This window comes from Oncorhynchus tshawytscha, linkage group LG25, assembly GCF_018296145.1.
Source record: "Oncorhynchus tshawytscha isolate Ot180627B linkage group LG25, Otsh_v2.0, whole genome shotgun sequence".
Lineage (NCBI taxonomy): Eukaryota > Metazoa > Chordata > Actinopteri > Salmoniformes > Salmonidae > Oncorhynchus > Oncorhynchus tshawytscha.
Window position 1 is genome coordinate 2,539,811 of NC_056453.1, and position 24,419 is coordinate 2,564,229.

Below are 24,419 nucleotides of genomic sequence, written 5' to 3' on the forward strand. Positions count from 1 at the left end.
AGGGGTCTCCAGTAGTAGTACCAAAACATTCAAAAGGCCATTTTCTCAAAAGTAAGTTTATCAACTTTCAAAGCAGAATGACTTTCCCATTGTTCCTCAACTGTAGCTGAGGAACAATGCACCAATGTATATGAACAAGAGAAAATCAAAAGAAAACAACAATGCAAAAATCAAGACAATGTCAACTGAATATGTTTGAGTGCATGTACGTTATTATTTACATTTGTTTGTGTGTGAGTGTTTGTCGTACATGTGCATTTGAATGAGTGTGTGTTTATAGGCATGTGTACAAACACCTGCATAGCATCAGCCTCAGGCGAACAGGCATTAGCTGTAACACTGCCCCTTCAGTGTCATTCAAACTTATTTTGTTATTGTTTTATTTTTAACTTAATTATTTTTTACTTTTATCTTTGACAGTCATTCTATACCCCACCAGCAACTCCAATTCCACATCCTAACCCTCAGCCCATCCCACCCATTCCACCCATCTCTGCCCTCTTCAGATTTCTACACACCATATATCTTTCAACTATGCTGTGATGTTTAACATACCATTTCAATCCATCAAATAGAATCTACAGATTGCGAGTTAAAGATAAATACTTTTACTAAGCGTATTAGTAATTGACTGACCCGGTCTCTCCAGATCTCCTAACAGTACTATTTCTAGGGTTCATTTTAGATCAATGTTATGCATTTTCAGCAATTCCTGAACATGAGACCAGAAACAGGCTACCTGAGGGCAATACCAAAATAAATGGTCAATTGATTCTGTATCCTCACAACAAAATCTGCAGAGCTTTGATGATTGTATGCCCCAAATAGTCCAGCTTTTGTTGGTGGCAAGAATTCTATATAATCATTTTAACTGAAAAGCACGTAATTTAACCATTTTATTTGTATTTACAGATGGCATACAAGTTTGTTATTAACCTCTATAGGATCGGTGTCCTCACCCGCGATATGGTTGAGCTACTGTTTGAGGAGAGTGCAAAACTTTTATCACGGCAGCTGGTTTGATAGATTCACCTCTGAAGGTAAATAATGACAGATAAAATGTAGCATAGTTTTGTTTGATAAAATCCATTTTTATATTCAAATGTAGGAACTGGCTTCCACAGTTTGAAACCCTGCTGTATCTGCCTTCCCCCACCCCCCATCTAGACGTGCGAAGGTTAGTGTCTTTTCTGTAAGGAAGCTAATTATCCATCATTTATGCCATTCCTGGGAGTGTGTCAACTTACTTTTTTATTACGATATCATTTTTGTATGTTCTCTATAGTTATGTCCTTGAAAATGTATCAATTTACCAATTCGGCACATTTGGGCAGAATTTATACAACATTTTGAACAGTAAGGCACTGGTTTATTGGATCAGTCCAAAACTTGCACATACACGGCTGCCCTCTATTGGCAAGGTTGAGATAACGTAGGCTAATGTGATTAGCATGAGGATGTAAGTAACAAGAACATTTTCCAGGAGAGACATATCTGATATCAGCAGTAAATTTAAATTATTGTTAATCTAACTGCACTGTCCAATTTACAGTAGCTATTACACTAAAATAATAGCATCCTATTGTTTGAGGAGAGTGCACAGTTACGAACTTGAAAAGTTATTAATAAACCAATTAGGCACATTTGGGCAGTCTTGATACAACATTTTGAGCAGAAAATGCAATGGTTCATTGGATCAGTTTAAAACTTTGCACATACACTGCTGCCATCTAATGTCCAAAATCTAAATTGCGCCTGGGCTGGAATAATACATTATGGCCTTTCTTGCATTTAAAAGACGGTAAAAAAATTACAATATGTTTATTCTTTTTCCAGATCTAAATGTATTGTAATTTTGTTCTGGATGATGACTGTGTGATAACGCTCTCGGTAGCCAATGTAAGCAAGACCTTTAAACAGGTAAACATTCACAAAGCCGCGGGGCCAGATGGATTACCAGGATGTGTACTCAAAGCATGCTCGAACCAACTGGCAAGTGTCTTCACTGACATTTTCAACCTCTCCCTGACCTAGAGTGTAATACTTACATGCTTTAAGCAGACCACCATAGTCCCTGTGCCCAAGGAAGTGAAGGTAACCTGCCTAAATGATTACTGCCCGTAGCACTCATGTCAGTAGCCATGAAGTGCTTTGAAAGGAAGGCCAAAAAGATCATCAAGGACATCAACCACCCGAGCCACTGTCTGTTCTAATTAGTAAAAATCCAAATAACTTCACAGATCTTCATTTTAAAGGGTTTAAACACTGTTTCCCATGCTTGTTCAATGAACCATAAAAATTAATGAACATGCACCTGTGAAACGGTTGTTTAGACACTAACAGCTTACAGATGGTAGGCAATTAAGGTCACAGTTATGAAAACTTAAGACACAAAAGAGGCCTTTCTTCTGACTCTGAAAAACACCAAAAGAAAGATGCCCAGGGCAGGGTCCCTGCTCATTTGCGTGAATGTGCCTTAGGCATGCTGCAAGGAGGCATGAGGACTACAGATGTGGCCAAGGCAATAAATTGCAATGTCCGTACTGTGAGACGCCTAAGGCAGCGCCACAGGGAGACAGGACGGACAGCTGATCATCCTCGCAGTAGCAGGCCACGTGTAACACACGCACAGGAAAGGTACATCGAACATCACACCTACGGGACAGGTACAGGATGGTAACGACAACTGCCAGAGTTACTCCAGGAACGCACAATCCCCCCCTCTTTTATACCACTGCGACTCTGTTATTATCTATGCATAGTGACTCTACCTACATGTACATATTACCTCGACTAACCGGTGCCCCGCATATTGATTCTGTACCGGTACCCACTGTATATACAGTGCCAAGAAAATGTATGTGAACCCTTAGGAAATACCTGGATTTCTGCATAAATTGGTCATAAAATTTGATCTGATCTTCATCTAGGTCACAATAGACAAACACAGTTTGCTTAAACCAATATCACACAATCAATTATGTTTTCATGTCTTCATTGAACACACCAAGTAAACATTCACAGTGCAGGGTGGAAAAAGTATGTATGTGAACCCTTGGATTTAATAACTGATGGACCCTTCTTTGGCAGCAATAACCTCTACCAAACATTTTCTGTAGTTACGGATCAGACCTGCATTTTGAACAATTCCTCTTTACAAAACTGTTTCAGTACAGCAATATTCTTGGGATGTCTGGTGTGAACTGCTCGAGGTCATGCCACAGCATCTCAATCGGGTTGAGGTCAGGACTAAGACTAGGCCACTCCAGAAGGCGTATTTTCTTCTGTTGAAGCCATTCTTTTGTTGATTTACTTCTGTGTTTTGGGTCGTTGTCCTGTTGTGTCACCCAACTTCTGTTGAGCTTCAATTGGTGGACAGATCGCCTACAATTCTCCTGCAAAATGTCTTGATAAACTTGGGAATTCATTTTTCTGTCAATAATAGCAAGCTGTCCAGGCCTTGAGGCAGCAAAGCAGCCCCAAACAATGATGCTCCCTCCACCATACTTTAAAGTTGGGTTGAGGTTATGATGTTGGTGTGCTGTGCTGTCCCTTTTTTTCTCCACACAGTGTTGTGTGTTCCTTCCAAACAACTCAACTTTAGATTAATCTGTCCACATAATATTTTGCCAGGAGCGCTGTGGAACATCCAGGTGCACTTTTGCAAACTTCAGACGTGCAGCAAAGTTTTTTTTGGACAGCAGCGGCTTCTTCCATGGTGTCCTCCCAACACCATTCTTGTTTAGTGTTTTACATATCATAGACTCATCAACAGAGATGTTAGCATGTTCCAGAGATTTCTGTAAGTCTTTAGCTGACATGCGAGGAATCTTCTTAAACTCATTCAGCATTCTGCGCTGTGCTTTTGCAGTCATCTTTGCTGAACGGCCACTCTTAGGGACAATAGCAACAGTGCTGAACTTTCTTCATTTATAGACAATGTGTCTTACCATGTACTGATGAACATCAAGGCTTTTAGAGATACTTTTGTAACCCATTCCAGCTTTATGCAAGTCAACCATTCTTAATCTTAGGTCTTCTGAGATCTCTTTTGTTCGAGGCATGGTTCACATCAGGCAATGCTTAGAATAGTAAACTCAAATTTTGTGAGTGTTTTTAATAGGGCAAGGCAGCTCTAACCAACATCTCCAAGCTTGTCTCATTGATTGCACTCAAGGTTAGCTGACTCCTGACTCCAATTAGCTTTTGGAGAAGTCATTAGCCTAGGGGTTCACATACTTTTTACAACCTACATTGTGAATGTTTAAATTATGTATTCAATATAGACAAGAAAAATACAATAATTTGTGTGTTATTAGTTTGAGCACAATATGTGTGTCTATTGTTGTGACTTAGATGAAGATCAGATCAAATTTGACCAATTTATGCAGAAATCCAGGTAATTCCAAAGGGTTCACATACTTTTTCTTGCCACTGTAGTCTCACTTTTGTTACTTTACTGCTGCTCTTTAATTACTTCTTCCTTTTATTACTTATTCCTATTTTTTAAACTGCATTGTTGTTTAGGGGCTTGTAAGTAAGCATTTCACTGTAAAGTTGTATTCGACGCATGTGACTAATAACATTTCATTTAACATGCCGAGAGAGGAGTTCGGATTGGTCTGCCATATAGAAGGCTTTTGTCTATTTGAGCTAGGTCAGTCTGTTGGTAATCCTGACGAACGTGGCTTTTTTATGTATTGTGTAGTGGAGTTGCATAAGTGTTGCTCTCCACTTTTTGGAGGGTTGAGTTTTTAAATCAGTGGAATTAGAGTATGATAGCTAAAGACATGGAGAAAACACCTGTCACCGGATTACATCTTCAAACTAAGGAAAACCTTGGTATCCATCATGATGTAAGATAGTCTAGCAGGCTACATTTTCAGATATTACACATTTCATTTTTGTGCGTGCATAGGCTATAATCCTTCAATGTTTCACTTGTTCATTTTCTTAGCATCAGCTCCAAATCATAGTCTATAAACATGCAACAATAAATGCAACAACTTCAAATATTTCAGAAATCAGTCAATTGAAATAAATTCATTAGGCCCTAATCTATGGATTTCGCATGACGGTGAATACAGATATGCATCGGTTGGTCACAGATACCTATAAAAATAAGGTAGGGGGGCCTGCCGAGTGGCACAGCGGTCTATGATAGCTAAAGTATGATAGCTAAAGAGATGGAGAAAACACCTGTCTCCAGATTACAATCTTCAAACTAAGGGCAACCGTGGCATGGCATCCGTGACAGGGAGACACGTCCATCATGCATGATGATTTATACGGATGGGTAAGATAGCTACATTTTCAGATATTACACATTTCCAATTTTGACAGAAAGTGGTTTCATTTCAAGCTAAAGTGAACTGTTCGCTAGCTAGCTAACGTTAGCCGGCTGGCTCCCAAGCTAACATTACGTGTATGACATTATTCGTATCCCAGAACCATTTGCTCTGCTAGTTAGAGCCTAATGTTAGCTAGCTAACATTGAAAATGGTTGGTTAGCTCACAGTAGATTCATGCAGGGCACTATGTTCATTGTTGTTTAACTAGCTAATGTTAGCTGTCTGGCTCGTTAGCTAACGTGACATGTGCGATCTTACACATTGTTTACCTAGCTCACTTCATTGTTTACCTAGCTATATACATGTCTTAAGCTAAAGTGTACAACACCTGTTGAATATGGCCGGTGTCAGTAAACGTCGGCAAAAAAAAGCGCAATGAAATTGTTGCCAGCAGAGCTGGTTAGGCTGTATTCATGTTTTCCAGAGGTAAACAAATCATCGGCTAGAGTGTCAAGTGTGCGCTCTGAACACAGAGCGAAACGAGATGGGTGGGGCTAACACTTAAGAGGGTGTGAACATTGCTGAATGGGTGTAGACAAATTCACTTGATACCAAAACATTCAAAAGGCCATTTTCTCAAAAGTGAGGTTACAAGTTGATCAACTTTCAAAGCAGAATTACTTTCCCATTGTTCCTCAAACATGCAGTGTATGATATACCATTTTGTAGCTCTGAGTCTTTACTTATATCCAATGGAAAAAAAATAATTTCAAATGTTGCTACATAAGACCAAATCCAGGTGGTGAGTCACATATCAACTCATACACCCTGTACCATGGAATCAAAAATCTTGCAATCTGTATGGCACAGCTGTCAACATCCTGGTCCTCAAATGAAACGGGTATACTTTTGTATTTATGCTATTTTTATTCCTCCACCAGATTTTATCCTTTATATATTGGGCAGACAGACCAGTTCCCACCTGCCGCTGCCACCTGCCTCCTCCATTTTTGGGGTAATGCTGTAATAAATTGGCTGTAATCTTGGATTGAGCAGACCTTGCCATGAAAAACATAACTCTAACATTCCAATTGACATTTTTTTTTTTTTACTTTTCAAACATCTTTCCCATACCTACAGCTATTTTGTGAAGAACCCAGCAGTGTTGCAGTTCTTGACACAAACTGGTGCGCCAGCCACCTACTACCATACCTTGTTCAAAAGGTACTTAAATCTTTTGTCTAGACCATTCACCCTCTGAATGACACACAAACACAATCCATGTCAAGGCTAACAATCTCTTTAACCTCTTTTACCTACCTTTACCTGTAATTTGCACTGTGATTTCATTTGAAACTTAACGATGGGAATTATAACAGGATATTTTTTTAACCAGAGTTTAATCAACTGTGTGATGCATGGGTTTAGTTGTCAACAGCTTCCCAGCAGAAGTCATAGAAATTACCCAGTTATAAGAGAGGTGCACGAACCATCCACGTGAAGATTAATTTGTGGAATCATATGATCGACTCGAAGAGATTCAGATCATTTCTGCCCTGCTAGAGCTGCCCCAGTAAGTGATGTTATTGTGAAGTAGAAACATCTAGGAGCAACAACGGCTGAGTGGCACAGCCGAGTGCTGAAGCACGGTTGCAACACTCACTATCGAGTTACAAACTGCCTCTGGAAGCAGCAATAATTACTGGTCAGGAGCTTCATGAAATGTGTTTCCATGGCCGAGCAGCTGCATATAAGCCCAAGATCACTATGCGCAATGCCAAGCATCCGCTGGAGTGGTGTAAAGCTCGCCGCCATTGAACTCTGGAGCAGTGGAAATGTGTTCTCGAGTGATGAATCACATTTCACCATCTGGCAGTCCAACGGAGGAATCTGGTTTTGGCAGATGCCAGGAGAACTTGCCCCAATGCATAGTGCCAACTGTAAAGTTTCTTATAGTCCACAAAAACAACCTTGCCGATGGACCAAAAACCCAGCCAGCTGTACGTTATCCATGTCCAACTCGTACTGGACAAAGATTTTTTCTTTAACGAGGTGAGGAATCACTGTCCTGATATCAAGAAGCTCTTTTCAGTCATAAGACACAGTGTCAGAAACATTCATTTACAAAATATGTTACAAATAACGTGAACACACACACAAAATAGCACAAATGGTTAGGAGCCCTTAAAACGGTCGCTATCTCCTCCGGCGCCATCATAATGACCTGTATGATTTGTCCAAGTATATGACATTTGTGGTGCTACAATTAATGAAGCTTTGCATTTTGTTTTCTCTCTGGTTTAAAAAAAAGTTTGTATTGGTCATATTGTCACAATGTACACAGTGACCACACTTGTAATTACCATTGGGCAGGCCTGGGAGCCATATGTCACTTCTTGGGTAGCTGCATTCTGTGGATATTGGAATCGGCTAGATTCCGCACACGTTTGCAAAAAAAGGCAAGGGGGTAATGTTGTGAACTCTCATAGATTTGGATCACTTTTGAGGATGTTCCAGTGTTTCAACACGATAGATTTGACGCGACCGGCACATGGGCTGTACTGGAAAAAAGTTTGGTCCCGGTTTCTATTCGGGCCAGCGAGTAGACTGAGTAGACTCAATTAGTTGTTTTGTTTTTGTGGACTGTAAATCTATTTTTTCCCCCGACTTGTGTCTACTGTGAATTTGAGATTGGGTCAGATAAATTAATATAAGAAATTAACTCAGAGGAGAGCGTCAGTACAATTCAATACCAGTAGGTTGTCATCTATGTATCTTTTCCTAAGGGCAACATTCTGGAAATATGGGTTTTTCCTGGACATCATAAATTAAGGTCTCCTCCCAGTGTCCCTTTAATGCATTTGCATAGTTAGGAGCGAATGAAGCTCCCATCACGATACCCCAAACCCATTGGCAGAAACTGCCCGCATAATGGAAGTCATTTGATGCGAGGGCTTAACACTATTAGTTAATAGGTCCTGCCATCCAGGACCTCTATACAGTGGTTCGTCCTTTAAAAAGTTGCAGTGTATAGCAGCACTAACTAACTCTGGGAATGTCAATACAATCAAACAAACAAAGGCAATGATCACAGTCATACATTGGCTTATATGCAGTGCTTTGTCCTTTAAAAGTTGCAGCGTACCGCAGCACAGCTTGCATGGTGCCGCAGAAATCTATGGCACGTTATTTAAGTGCCAACCACTGGTACCATTAATGCTAGTTAGTGCTAGTTTGACCACCAGAGAGCATCTTTGGGAAGCAGTTGATAGCCTTCAATAGTGTCTGTACTAGAGAATGTAAAACCTTTTTTTGTACGAACATAGTATATGGGAATGATTAAGAAATGTTGCTTAATTAATTTGATTAATATTAATAATATTATAAACCCTCTGGGTTTCCATTACGATGGAGCGGAAAATATGGCGCTGTACAACTTGACAGTCGGGAGTAGGCTACAGTACTGGGCTATTTAGCTAAAATAATCCCTGTGTCGTGCGGGCACACGGGAGACTGGGGTTCAGTAGGCTGTCCTTGTAAATAAGAATTTGTTCTTAACCTCTCTGAGCACGGAACCCGGTAGCGGGCTGAAATTCCACAACATACGGTGATTGCTACATAAATAGTCATATTAAACATTCATGAAAATACAAGTGTCTCACATGTATCGAAAGCCTAGAATCTTGCTAATCCAACTGCATTGTCAGATTTAAAAAAGGATTTACTGTGAAAGAATATGATGCGATTATCTAGAGCCCCATTTTTATAGAGCCCCATAAAAAAACAATTTCAACCAGCACAGGCGTAACAAAATCACAAACTGCATTAAAATAAATAGTTTACCTTTGACGATCTTCATCTGTTTGCAACCCCAATGCTCATTGTTACACAATGAATGATCTTTTGTTTGATCAAATCTGTCTTTATAGCCTGTGAACCGCTTGTGTCATGAATTCCGTCTCATTCCATTTTCGATGACACATTCCAGGCAAATAACCCACACAGAACGTGATTTCATTGGTTTCATTGCAATCAACTGGTTTGTTTGTAACACAACCAAACCTGATGGGTCATTTCGCGGGACGTATTGATTGAAAGAAACCGATTTGAAGACAACAAGTAATGACATCACTATGCACCAATGATATGACTACTGTTTCCTTGATTGACTGTATTTTAACCCAATGACCACTGATCGTCTTGAAATCTAGCTGGGTAGATAGCCAATGAGCTGAGGTAAGCGGCAATATGCAATGGTTGTGTGTTGGAAGACCAACCCATGTCGTAAACTCCAGCGTAAAGAGAGTCATTCGCTATTGAAGTTTTATTCCGGAAGGAGCTATGCATTTTACGCACAGCGTTGTTTTGGTAAATGCGCAGATTCAGCTGTTTATATATCAATCAGTATGGCGACTAAGTCAGGGAAAGCTAAATCTAAGTCTAGATATACAGATGTACACACAATTGTAGAAGAAATTGATCAGAAAAGTGAGACAGATTGTTGTAGAAAGATTCATTTAGCGATTCCCAAGTGGAGGAATATATTTTGAACGGAGAGGACACCGTTGTAGCCACTGTGTATAATCTGTAACGTGCCTGCAGAAGAGGAACAATGTCACCGTTTTGGACTGGTAAGTTCTTCTCATGCTAATGCCGTTGTTTGAAATTAATAATATAAAATATTATTTGTGATTTCTTTAAATTTTAGAAGCAATATATAAAAATGTCATGTAATGAAATGATGTAATGAAAAGTGATGAAATGTGTCTGCCGCCCCACCCCAACCCACATGAAATAGCCTATTTGAGGCTGTTGAGGGGAGGGCAGGCCCACAACAATGGCCAAAGTGAAATGGAGACAGTAGATCTAGCTGGTCTGTCATAATATAAGAGACCATAGATCTAGCTGAAATGTCATAATATAATAGAGACAGTAGATGTAGCAGGTCTATAATAATATATTCAGACCTTAGATGTTCCCTGTCTATAATAATATATTCAACCTTATGTTCCCTGTATCATATATATATATATATATATATCTGTTTATTATACCTCAGCAGCACAATATTGTGTAGAGCTTTGGCAAAGTGGGTGATGTTATATCCTTCCTGTTTGGCCCTGTCCGAGGGTCTCATCGGGTGGGGCCACAGTGTCTCCTGACCCCTCCTGTCTCAGCCTCCAGTATTTATGCTGCAGTAGTTTGTGTCGGGGGGCTAGGGTCAGTTTGTTATATCTGGAGTACTTCTTCTGTCTTATCCGGTGTCCTGTGTGAATTTAAGTATGCTCTCTCTAATTCGCTCTTTCTCTCTCTTGGAGGACCTGAGCCCTAGGACCCTGCATCAGGACTACCTGGCATGATGACTCCTTGCTGTCCCCAGTCCACCTGGCCTTGCTGCTGTTCCAGTTTCAACTGTTCTGCCTGCGGCTATGGAACCCTAAACTGTTAATATTTACTTGAGGTGCTGTCCTGTTGCATCCTCTACAACTACTGTGATTATTATTATTTGACCCTGCTGGTGATCTATGAAGGTTTGAAAATCTCGGCCATGTTCTGTTATAATCTCCACCCGGCACAGCCAGAAGAGGACTGGCCACCCCTCATAGCCTGGTTCCTCTCTAGGTTTCTTCCTAGGTTTTGGCCTTTCTAGGGAGTTTTTCCTAGCCACCGTGCTTCTACACCTGCATTGCTTGCTGTTTGGGGTTTTAGGCTGGGTTTCTGTACAGCACTTTGAGATATTAGCTGATGTATGAAGGGCTATATAAATACATTTGATTTGATAGAGGACTGAGGGTCTTCCAAATATTGAAAGTGTGTAAATAGTTACCCATGTTTGTAAATGTATATATTTTTTTCTTCATATTTTTCTTTCCATATTTTTCTCTCCATTTTTTGGGGAGGTGTGTTAGAATACCATTTTGGCATTTTGTATATAGTTATTTGTTTCAAAATGTATACCTTCACCAATTTGGCCACTTGGGTACATTTGGGCTACTTGTGTGGGACACCTGGGTGACTTCAAGATAAATGTCATGTAGCACACTCATTTTGGAAGTTATCATTCTGAAACTTTGCACAAGTACTGTTGCGCTCTTATATTGTTCACTGAAATTGGCCCCATCATCCTACCCGAATGTTGGTTTTATCTTGTTCATTTTAAAGATGATGATACAACAATAAAAATTAAAAACATGTTTTTTTCATTGTATTATCTAAACCAGATCTATTGTGTTATATTCTCCTACATTCAATTCACATTTACACAAACTTCAGAGTGTTTTCTTTCAAATGGTACCAAGACTATGCATATCCTTGCTTCTGTGCCAGAGCTACAGGCAGTTAGATTTGGGTATGTCTTCAGGCGGAAATTGAAAAAAGTAGGGGTTTAAGAGGTTTAACAGCACATTACTCAACACTAGTGAGACTCATGTCGCCTACGTAAGGCTACAGTATATCGAAAAATATGACGTGACTCTCCGCCAATAATTACATAGAGGATTGGAGGATTCTAAATTAAAACCAAAAGCCACCTCGTGGGTCTCCCGGTGGCAGCCGGCACGGGTATCGAACCTGCATCTGTAGCAACGTATTTTGCACTGCGGGATCCCCCATCCACGAAGTATCAAAATACAGAGAGGTGTTGGTAAAGGTATATTGTCCTGCTAATAGTCCATAATGGGCTATTATAATACTGTACATGGTGCCCAGGTCAGGATAAATAAAACATATATTTATTAAACCCTATCAGAAAGAATGTTGGTACTTATTTATTTTGATCCAAGGCCATGAATGAGTGTCACTCAGCATAACATAGGTGCCGAGGCTATATGGCGGTCATTAATTTGATAATATATAACGATATTTGAGATTATTTTGTTTGTTTTTTAAAACAAAGAGAACAAATGTAATCTAAATAAAGGCCAAAATAATATATTTTTGTTTTTAGAGGGAGAGAAACGCTGGGCCAATTGTGCACCGCCCAAAATGCCAAAATATAGCCCTGCTAATAGCCATAATGACACTATACAACAAATATTTTCCAGTAAGCAACAATGTTTACCTTCATTAGACAATTTTGTTCCAATATTTCTGCAATTCAGTGATCTTTATTCCCTTAGTAATTCATTATGGATCCATAACTAAATAAAACAAATATTAAATCAGCATTTAGCATGTATTTTCATCATTATTTTATTAAAGAATTACAGTAGTGTACAGTTTATGCTTTTACATTTGGATAATAAAGCATTTTGAAGATATAAGCCCCCTGCATTTGTTTATCAGGCTATAGCAGAACAGCATGATGGTCCAGACGGCCCTTGCTGTGCCTGGTGAGCAGTTGTGCCTGGTTATGTTGTCAGAAGAGGAATGGAAATGTCACAGAATGGAACAGACAACTTGATGAACCCGCCAGGTATGTTGACTCCGCCTGTCGGAGGTGGAGTTCCAGAGCTCACAGGTGTACCTGACACACCGGCACGGGTATGGATTGTGACTCTTTTCATCGCCCTCTTCAACGAGTCATTCTCCGCCTGACTCTCAGCCAATGCCGCCTGGTTCTGGACCAATGCATCAACTGTCACCCGTATTTCTGCCCTCCGATATAGTTTCTCTTTCTGCTGGTCTGCCTTCAATGACTCAATCTCAGTCTTCAAAGTTTGAATCTGATCCATGTGCACCTTCACCAGATGAGCAGAATGGTACCACCCTGAGCCCCCATCGATTACAGTGGCCTATGATAGAAACGGTAGATCAAATAAGAATTAAAAGTGACCCCAACACACAAATGCTTTGTTCACATGAAGAATCTAGTAAAACTAACCGCTTTCTTGACAACCATGCATTTTTTCAGTGAGGCCCATTGTCCAGCCCTTTGTCCACTGATCTCCACGGATGGTTGTAGGCATGTTTGTATACTCTGGAAAAAAAGCATTCATGTTTTTATTACACAAGATGTTTTAAATGTTTTTAGTTATTTAATTATCAATTTTATTACACAGTACACCTACACATTGATAGGCAATAAAAAATAAATATAAAAAATACCTTTAGTTTTGGTGATCCTCTCAGCTCCGGCTAATTTTCAAGTCCTCTTGTGGTTACGATCCAAACCCTGGAACGGGTAGCACCATAGAAAGAAGCTGGCTTGATGAAAACAATGTCCATTTCGTCTGTTCTCTTTGGTCACAATGTCATTTTTTGCAGGTAGGGGGATGTTCACACCTACAGTAGCCGGGATATGAAGAGTCTATTGTCCTGCTAATCGGGCTACAAGTGTTTGAAAATCTGTTTTCAAAATGCCACCAGCTGTCCATCACTACTGTAAATAAAAACACAGCATCTTGTTTACATTCTTTATTGTAACCCCAATGTCACAAATAATTTGTATCTAACTTTCCAATTACCTTTGAGTTTGGGATATACAAATGTGTGCTTTTCATGTCATTTTTCATTAAATCCAGTTCGGATTTAAGTATAACTTCTGAGTGACACCTTTAGTGAGGTCTAATGCCTTAATATTTAATAATAATCTGCCCTCCCAATTCATATCTAAAAAGGGACATTTTTCCCGCTGTTATTAGTTACATTGTTTTAGTTTGAACGTGCAGACTGGCACTAAGAACAGAAGGAATGTTTCCCCAGTCAGCGCCATGATTAGTGCAATGCTCCTTAAAAATTGTTGCTCTGTTCTACCCAGTGGGGCGGGGTGGGGTTCGAACCCCCCTCCCCCTTCCCCATGGGCTAGGTCCGTCTTCTGTGCATGAATCTGCGGGCCCATCCCAATGCCCCTTGCATTGAACCTTTTGCAGCCACCGCTGTTTCAGTGGATACAGCTGGAGAACTGCAAGGCAATCCCATTGTGCACCACTTGGGAGCCATGACCAAAATATATTGTCCTGCTAATAACAGGGTTAATAATATATCTGTGAGAATGTCCACGGGGCTTTTATATAATTCTAAATGAATAATAATAAATTGCTTTGTTTAAAAAAATAAATATGAGTTTATTTAGTTTTCAAATAAGTAAAATTAGTGAGGAAAAAGGCCATTTTTGAACATGGGGTGAGACATTGTTACTAATTTGTAAATAAAGCCAGTTTGTTATTTAGAATATTTTATTTCTGTTTTTAGAGGGAGAGAAACCAAAAACCTAGTGTCATCTCATGGGTCTTCCAGTCGAGGCCGGCACGGGTATTGAACCAGGATCTGTAGCACCATTGAGTACTTTCACCATTTATAAGTAGTCAACTGGGTGGGACTTACTAAGGGTTAAGGAAAGATCACAATCATATCCAGATCATCAGGAGAAATTAGCCAATGAATTATACTCCTGAACAAATAGTCCATAACTTCAGCTGGCAGTAAATCACCAACCTTGTCTGAACAGGAATAAAGACAACACCCTCCAGGTGGCAGGATGCACCCTTTCAGTTTGTTTACAGACTCAGAAGTAGTTCACTTGTTATGGCTTGGGGGCAGTATTTCGACATCTGGATGAGAAGCGTTCCCAAAGTAAACTGCCTGTTACTCAGGCCCAGAAGCTAGGATATGCATATAATAGAATAGATAGAAAACACTCTAAAGTTTCCAAAACTGTTAAAATAATGTATGTGAGTATAACAGAACTGATATGGCAGGCAAAAACCTAAGGAAAATGCATCCAGGAAGTGGGATATTTTTGATGTGTGTAGTTTTCAATGGAATGCCTATACAGTATGTAATGGGTTAGGACCCAGATTGCAGTTCCTATGGCTTCCACTAGATGTCAGTCTTTAGACATTGTTTCAGGCTTGTTTTCTGAAAAATTAGGAGGAATGAGACCATTTCGTAAATGGACTGTAGAATGAACCAGAGCTGGTTTGAGCGTGACCGACTGCGCGCCCTTCGTTCTTTTTCCTTTCTATTGAATACGCTATTGTCCGGTTGAAATATTATAGTTTATTTAGACAATAAACAACCTAAGGATTAATTATAACATGTTGAGACAAATTTTACCGCTACTATTAGGATGTATTTGTCTGCATGCTGTGACCGCCAATGAGCCAGTGGATTACTGAACAAAACGTAACAACAAAACAGAGTTATTGGGAAATAAAGAGGTACTTTATCAAACAAAACAAACATTTATTGTGCAACAGGGACTCTTGTGACTGCAACGAGATGAAGATCAAAGGTAAGTGATTAATTTTATTGCTATTTCTGACTTTCGTGACTCCTCTACCTGGCTTGAAAATGTTTGTATGCTTTTATAAGCGGGGCGCTGTCCTCAGATAATCCCTTGGTATGCTTTCGCCGTAAAGCATTTTTTAAATCTGACACAGCAGCTGGATTAACAAAAAGTTAATCTTTAAGAAGATGTATAACACTTGTATCTTTTATGAATGTTTATTATGAGCATTTCTGTATTTTGAATTTGGCGCTCTGCAATTTCACCGGATGTTGTCAAGGTGGGTCGCTAGCGGATAGCCTGCGCCAGAGAAGTTAACTACCAGCATTCAGAAATTGTTTTCCGGACTGGTCACTGGTTGTCAATAATACTGCATCCCTGTCCTTTCACATGAGATCCTACGGTTCAGTTGAGCTCATTCATGTGGGTTACCTCCCACATTTACAATGTTCTGACACGTCTGCACACAATACTAGAATCAGTTGGTTTCCAAAATTTGGCAGAAATGGGAAATGCAGGAAACCCATCCAGAGCCTTATCCGTTTGTGCTCTGGTATAAACATCCCCCCCAGACACAAAATTGGCAGCTAGCTAGATGGAGCTCGAGGAGAACATTTTCAATTAATGTATTTCTTAAGTAAGTAGTTTGCATGCGCCAATACAGCTATTTTTAGCATTACAAGCACATAACCACTGACTCGCTGTGGCTATAATTAGCCTAGCTATCTGCTTCCACATTGTGTGCACCTTTGTCAACTTTGAGGGGATTATTTTTCAGGAGTACAATTCTTGCTTGCATTTTAATAAGACCCACATACCCAAACTTTTGATTCATTGGAAAGCACCATTTTCTCCCCTTTTTGAAGTGACCATCTATTTATGTACTAGTAAAGAGGTGTGTGTGTGTGTGCTTGCACATACCTCTCTGCAGGGGTAGGCTCCCTGGCTTTGCAGTACTGAAGTCATTGATACACACATACAGTTTATCCTCTGGTTTGGTGCTGGGGATGGTGACTGATTCCACAAAAGTGCTGGGAAACTGGCCTGGAGGGGATGGAGCAAAAAACTGAGATGAGAAAGAAAAAAGACAAGTCATAGGCGAAAAGGAGAGATCAGTGACGCGATTCTTTAATCTGGGCAGAGATAATTTGTGACCTCTAATCTCAAACCCTGACCCGCACCTGTGACTCCATCCTTGTTTCCGAGCAACCAGAACTCATCCACCACATTGAGCACCTCGATGACGTCGCCAGTGAAGAGGGGCAGCTCCTCAGAGACGCTGGGCAGGAACTCAAACACGGCACGGACCACCGAACCCGGCTCCATCACTCATCGCCTGAACAGAGAGAGAATGATGAATAGTAATCAGCCATGTATTTGTTTCAAGCTTATTTGACCATGCGATGACACTGACACTGTCATTTATAGCAACAATTTAGGCAATATCTGCAGGGGGAAAAGAGGGGCTGAATGACCAAACTGGAAGCTGAGGATGATTATGCACTAACTAAGTTGCAAAGAGCATCTGCTATATGACTCAAATGTAAAAATGGCCATGATGAGGGGCAAGTTGGAAATTTAAGCCAGGTCACCAGGGTTCTCATCCTTACTCTTGAAATACGTGCTCATGGATCTTTAATGACAATAGAGCAAGAACCTTTGTTTGGGTTAAGCGGGCGTCGTGTCAAGAAGCAGTGAGGCTTGGCTGGGTTGTGTTTCAGAGGACGTACGGCTCTCAACTGTCGCCTCTGAGTCCGTACAGGAGTTGCAGCGATGGGACAAAACTAACTACCAATTGGATACCACGAAATTGGGGAGAAAAGGGGTAAATATATATTTAAAGTAAATAGTTACGTTTGTTTTTTTTATAATAAAGTAACAATAAAATAACGAGGCTATATACAATGGGTATAAAGGTTAGTCGAGGTCATTTGTCCATGTAGGTAGGGGTAAAATGACTAGGCATAGATAATAAACAGCAGTGTAAAAACAAAGGGGGTGAGGGTGTCAATGTAAATAGCCCAGGTGGCCATTTAATTATAATTAATTGTTCAGCAGTCTTATGCCTTGGTAGTAGAAGCTGTTAAGGAGCCTTTTGGAACTAGACTTGGCGATCCGGTGCCGTGTGGTCACACACACGCGCAAAAGTATTTAGTCAGCCACCAATTGTGCAAGTTCTCCCACTTAAAAAGATGAGAGAGGCCTGTAATTTTCATCATAGGTACACTTCAACTATGACAGACAAAATGAGGAAAAAAATCCAGAAAATCACATTGTAGGATTTTGAATGAATTTGCAAATTATGGTGCACTACACTCTGTAGCGCCTTACAGTCGGATGCCGAGCAGTTGCAATACCAGGCATTGAGGCAATCAGGATGCTCTTGATGGTGCAGATTTTTGAGGATCTGGGGACCCATGCCAAATATTTTTGGCATTTATCTTTCTCCTGAGGAGGAAAATGTGTTGTTGTGCCCTCTTCACAACTGTCTTGGTGTGTTTGGACCATGATAGTTTTTTGGTGATGTGGACACCAAGGAACTCGACCAGCTCCACTTCAGCCCCGTTGATGTAAATGGGGGCCTGTTTGGCCCTCCTTTTCTTGTAGTCCACGATCAGCTCCTTTGTCTTGCTCACATTGAGGGATAGGTTGTTGTCCTGGCAACACACTGCCAGTTCTCTGACCTCCCTCCCCTAAAGGCTCATCATTGTCGGTGATCAGGCCTATCACTGTTGTGTCGTCAGCAAACTTAATGATGGTGTTGGAGTCGTACTTGGCCACGCTGTCGTGCGTGAACAGGGAGTACAGGAGGGGACTAAGCATACACCCCTGAGGGGTCCCAGTGTTGAGGATCAGAGTGGCAGATGTGTTGTTGCCTACCCTTACTACTAGTGGGTGGTCCGTTAGTCCCAGGGTTCTTAGCTTACTGATGAGCTTTGTGGGCACTATGGTGTTGAACTCTGAGCTGTAGTCAATGAACAGCATTCTCACATACAGTGGCTTGAGAAACTATTCACCCCCTTGGCATTTTTTCTATTTTGTTGCCTTACAACCTGGAATTTAAATGTATTTTGGGGGGGGTTTGTATAATTTGAATAGTTATTGTGAAACAAACAAGAAATAAGACAATTAAATCAGAAAACTTGAGCGTGCATAACTACTCAACCCCCAAAGTCAATACTTTGTCGAGCCACTTTTTGCAGCAATTACAGCTGCAAGTCTCTTGGGGTATGTCTCTACAAGCTTGGCACATCTAGTCACTGGGATTTTTGTCCATTCTTCAAGGCAAAACTGCTCCAGCTCCTTCAAGTTGGATGGGTTCCACTGGTGTAGTCATACCACAGATTTTCAATTGGATTGTGGTCTGGCTTTGACTAGGCCATTCCAGGACATTTAAATGTTTCCCCTTAAACCACTAGTGTGTTGCTTTAGCACAATGATTGGGGTCAATGTCCTGCTGGAAGGTGAACCTCCATCCCAGTCTCAAATCTCTGGAAGGCTGAAACAGGTTTCCCTCAAGAATTTCCCTGTATTTAGTGCCACCCATCATTCTTTCAATTCTGACCAGTTTCCCAGTCCCTGCCGATGAATAACATTGTTAAAAATGGTTAACTCAGGGTGATGAGAGGTGTTGGGCTTGCGCCAGACAGTGTTTTCCTTGATGTCCAAAAAACTAAATTTTAGTCTCATCTGACCAGAGTACCTTCTTCCATATGTTTGGGGAGTCTCCCATGACATTTGGTGAACACCAAACATGTATGTTTATTTTTTTTCAGAACATGAAAAGTTAAACAAATTAGGCACTCGATACAATTTTTTTTACAGAAATACAAATGGTTCATTGATTCAGTCTCAAATTTCACAAATATACTGATGCCATCTAGTGGCCAATATCAAAATTACACCTGGGCTGGAATAATACAATATTGCCTCTCTTGTATGTCATAAAATGGTACAAAAAAAGGGGGTTTTGTATTATCTTTTACCAGATCGAATGTGTTATATTCTCCTACATTATTTTCACATTTCCACAAACTTCAATGTGTTTCCTTTCAAATGGTACCAAGAAAATGCATATCCTTGCTTCAGGGCCTGAGGTACAGGCAGTTAGATTTGGGTATGTCATTTTAGATAAAAATTGAAGGGGCTGATCCTTAACCTCTTGGAACACTAGGGGCAGTATTTCATTTTTGGATGAAAAAAGGTTCCCGTTTTAAACAAGATATTTTGTCACGAAAAGATGCTCGACTATGCATATAATTGACAGCTTTGGAAAGAAAACACTCTGAAGTTTCCAAAACTGCAAAGATATTATCTGTGAGTGCCACAGAACTGATGCTACAGGCGAAACCAAGATGAAACTTCAAACAGGAAATGAGCAAAATTTGAGGTGCTGTTTTCCATTGTCTCCTTATATGGCTGTGAATGCGCCGGGAATGAGCCTACACCTTCTGCCGTTTCCCCAAGGTGTCTGCAGCATTGTGACGTGTTTGTAGGCATGTCATTGGAAGATTGGCCATAAGAGACTACATTTACCAGGTGTCTGCCCGGTGTCCTTTGTCGAAATTGGTGCGTAATCTCCAGCTGCAAGCATTCTTCCATGTGATTCAGAGGAGAGAGCAGACTTCCACGAACGATATATCATCGAAGAGATATGTGAAAAACACCTTGAGGATTGATTCTAAACAACGTTTACCATGTTTCAGTCGATATTATGGAGTTAATTTGGAAAAAAGTTTGACGTTTTGATGACTGAATTTTCGTTTTCATTGAAAACGTCTGAAGTTCTTCAAAGGTAAATTATTTTATTTGAATGCTTTTCTTGTTTGTGAAAAAGTTGCACGCTGAATGCTACGCTAAATGCTACGCTAAATGCTACGCTAAATGCTACGCTAAATGCTACGCTAAATGCTACGCTAAATGCTACGCTAAATGCTACGCTAAATGCTACGCTAGCTATCAATAATCTTACACAAATGCTTGTTTTGCTATGGTTGAAAAGCATATTTTGAAAATCTGAGATGACAGTGTTGTTAACAAAAGGCTAAGCTTGAGAACTAGCATATTTATTTCATTTCATTTGCGATTTTCATGAATAGTTAACGTTGCGTTATGGTAATGAGCTTGAGGATGTATTCACGATCCCGGATCCGGGATGGCTAGAATCAAGAGGTTTTAAGGAGGTCTTAAGAGCAGTTGGAGGCCACGGAAGGAGTGTTGTATGGCATTGAAGCTTGTTTGTTAGCGCAGTGTCCAAGGAAGGGCCAGAAGTATACAGAATGGTGTCGTCTGCGTAGAGGTGGATCAGGGAATCGCCCGCAGAAAGAGCGAAATCATTGATATATTACAGAGAAAAGAGTCGGCCCGAGAATTGAACCCTGTGGTACCCCATAGAGACTGCGGTCCGGACAACATGCCCTCCGATTATTCCGTAAAGTGAGTGTGGAAGAGGTGAAAGACATTTTTTATTAACAATGACATGCAACTGGGGTCTGACAACTTGACTGGAAAATTACTGAGGATAATAGCGGACGATATTTCCAATCCTATTTCCCATATCTTCAATTAAAGCCTTCTAGAAAATAGTGCCCTCAGGCTTGGAGGGAAGCAAAAGTAAAAAATGGTGTTTGACCAGATACAATGCTATTTTACAGTTTACAAAAGGGACATTCAGCACCCTTATAGGCAAGGACAGCACTTACACAAATGTCCGATTGGCTGAAAAAACTAATCATAAACATTGTGGGGGCTGTTTTTGTTAGACTTCAGTGTGGATTTTGACATTATCAATCATCTTCTGCTGTTGGAAAAACTGATGCGTTATGGCTTTCTGACCATAATTCTATCCTTCTAATTCCTGTGACTCGCTCAATACGGAAGTTGTCAGATGACGCGGATGCTACGTTACAGGACTGTTTTGCTAGCACAGACTGGAATACATTCCAGGATTCATCCAATGGCATTGAGGAGTATACCCCCTCAGTCAACGGTTCATCAATCAGTGCATCGACAATGTCATCCCCACAGTGATCGTGCGTACATATCCCAACCAGAAGCCATGGTTTACAGGCAACATCCGCACCGAGTTAAAGGCTAGAGCTGCCGCTTTCAAGGAGCGGGACACTAATCCAGACGCTTATAAGAAATCCCGCTATGCCCTCAGACGAACCATCACACAGGCAAAGAGTCAATACAGGACTAAGATTGAATCGTCCGACACCGGTTATGACACTCGTCGGATGTGGTAGGCCTTGCAAACGATTATGGACTACAAAGGGAAACCCAGCCATGAGCTGTCCAGTGAAGCAAGCCTACCAGACGAGATAAATGCCTTTTATTATCGCATCGAGGCAAGCAACACTGAAGCAAGCATGAGAGCACCAGCTATTCCGGACGACTGTGTGATCACGCACTCCGTAGACAATGTGAGCCAGACCTTTTTAAACAGGTCAAAATTCACAAGGCCACTGGGTCAGACGGATTACCAGGATGTGTACTCAGAGCATGCGCAGACCAACTGGCAAGTGTCTCCACTGACATTTCAACCTCTCCCTGACCGAGTCTGTAATACCAACATGTTTCAAGCAGACCACCATAGTCCCTGTGCCCAAGAAAGTGATGGTTAACTGCTAAGTGACTACTGCACCGTAGCAGTCACGTCGGTAGCCTTGAAGTGCTTTGAAAGGATGGTCATGACTCACATCAACATCATCCCAGAAACCCTAGACCAATTCCAATTCGGAGACCGCCCCAACAGATCCACAGATGAAGCAATCACACTCCACACTGCCCTTTCCCACTTGGACGTGCATGCATATGTATTCATCCCTTTGCTATGAAGCCCCTAAATAAGATCTGTTTGCAACCAATTACCTTCAGAAGAAGTCACATAATAAGTTAGATTGCACACAGGTGGACATTAATTAAACGCTAGTAAAACCAAATGCATGCTTTTCAACCGTTCACTGCCCACACCCGCCCGCCCGACTAGCATCACCACCCTGGACGGTTCTGACCTAGAATATGTGGACAACTATAAATACCTAGGTGTCTGGCTAGACAGGAAACTCTCCTTCCAAACCTATATTAAACATCTCCAATCCAAAATTAAATATAGAATCAGCTTTCTACTTCACAACAAAGCCTCCTTCACTCACGCCGCCAAACTTACCCTCGTCAAACTGACTATCCTGCCGATCCTCGACTTGAGCGATGTCATCTACAAAATAGCTTCCAATACTCTACTCAGCAAACTGGATGCAGTCTATCACAGTGCCATCCGTTTTGTTACCAAATCACCTTTTACCACCCACCACTGCGACCTGCATGCTCTAGTCTGCTGGCCCTCGCTACATATTCGGCGCCAGACCCACTGGCTCCAGATCATCTATAAGTCTATGCTAGGTAAAGCTCCGCCTTATCTCAGTTCACTGGCCACAATAACACCCACCCGTAGCACACGGTCCAGCAGGTATATCTCACTGATCATCCCCAAAGCCAACACCTCATTTGGCCGCCTTTCCTTCCAGCTCTCTGCTGCCAGTGACGGGAACGAATTGCAAAAAAATAAAAATAATAAATAAATAAATTAAAAAACAATTTTTTACAAAAAAATCGCTGGAGACTTAAATGTCCCTCACCAACTTTAAACATCAGCTATCTGAGCAGCTAACCGATCGCTGTAGCTGTAGATCTGTAAATACCCCACCCAATCTACCTACCTCATCCCCATACTGTTTTTATTTACCCTTATGCTCTTTTGCACACCAGTATTTCTACTTGCACATCATCATCTGCTCAGTTATCACTCCAGTGTTAATCTGCTAAATTGTAATTCTTTGCTACTATGGCCTATTTATTGCCTACCTCCTCATGCCTTTTGCACACACTGTATATAGACTTTGTGTCATTGACTTGTTTGTATTATTGGCTTGTTTATTGTTTACTCCATGTGTACCTGTGTTGTTGTCTGTCACACTGCTTTGCTTTATCTTGGCCAGATCTCAGTTGTAAATGAGAACTTGTTCTCAACTAGCCTACCTGGTTAAATAAAGGTGAAATAAAAATATTAAAATTAAAAATACAAAATTACACTTCATGTCTTTCATAATTTGGTCAGCACTACCGGTCACAAGTTTTAGAACACCTATTCATTTAGGGGTTTTTCTTTCTTTCTTTCTTTACAATTTTCTACATTGTAGAATAATAGAAGATATCAAAACTAGGAAATAACACATGGAATCAAGTATTAACCAACCACCAGTTGTGTTGTGACAAGGTGGTATACAGAAGATAGCCCTAGACCAAGTCCATATTATGGCAAGAACAGCTCAAATAAGAGAAGAGAAACGACAGTCCATCATTACTTTAAGACATGAAGGTCAGTCAATGCAGAACATTTCAAGAACTTTCAAAGTTTCAAGTGCAGTCGCAAAAACCATCAAGCGCTATGATTAAACTGGTTCATGAGGAAGACCCAGAGTTACCTTTGCAGAGTTCAAGTAACAGACGCATCAATTGTTCAGAGGAGACTATGTGAATCAGGCCTTCGTGGTAGAATTGCTGCAAAGAAACCACTACTAAAGGACACCAATAAGAAGAGACTTGCTTGGGCCAAGAGAAACAAGCAATGGACAGTAGACTGGTGGAAATCTATCCTTTGGTCTGGTAAGTTCAAATGAGAGATTCTTGGTTCCAACCGCCATGTCTTTGTGAGATGCAGAATGTGTGAACGGATAACCTCCGAGTGTGTGGTTCCCACCATGAAGCACAGAGGTGGTGGTGTGATGGTGCTTTGCTGGTGATACTGTCAGTGATCTATTTAGAATTCAAGGCACACTTAACCAGCATGGCTACCACAGCATTCTGCAGCCATACGCCATCCCATCTTGTTTGCGCTTAGTGGATTGAATGGAAGCAAGTCATTGCAGCAATATTCCAACATCTAGTGGAAAGCCTAC

At 40.8% G+C, this 24,419-nt stretch overlaps 1 protein-coding gene across 3 annotated transcripts in view; it reads right to left on the minus strand.

The window, feature by feature from the left end:
- The window catches only part of LOC112224063 (dynamin binding protein), a 123,979-nt gene that overhangs the window by 79,705 nt on the left and 19,855 nt on the right, over nucleotides 1–24,419 (minus strand). For all 3 annotated transcript variants that reach the window (XM_024387353.2, XM_024387352.2, XM_024387351.2), the window contains 2 exons: nucleotides 16,641–16,795; nucleotides 16,381–16,503 (listed from right to left, as the gene is read on the minus strand). In XM_024387353.2, the coding sequence (XP_024243121.1) occupies nucleotides 16,381–16,503; nucleotides 16,641–16,785 (268 nt within the window). In that variant the 5' untranslated portion in view covers nucleotides 16,786–16,795. The remainder of the gene's footprint in view (nucleotides 1–16,380; nucleotides 16,504–16,640; nucleotides 16,796–24,419) is intronic.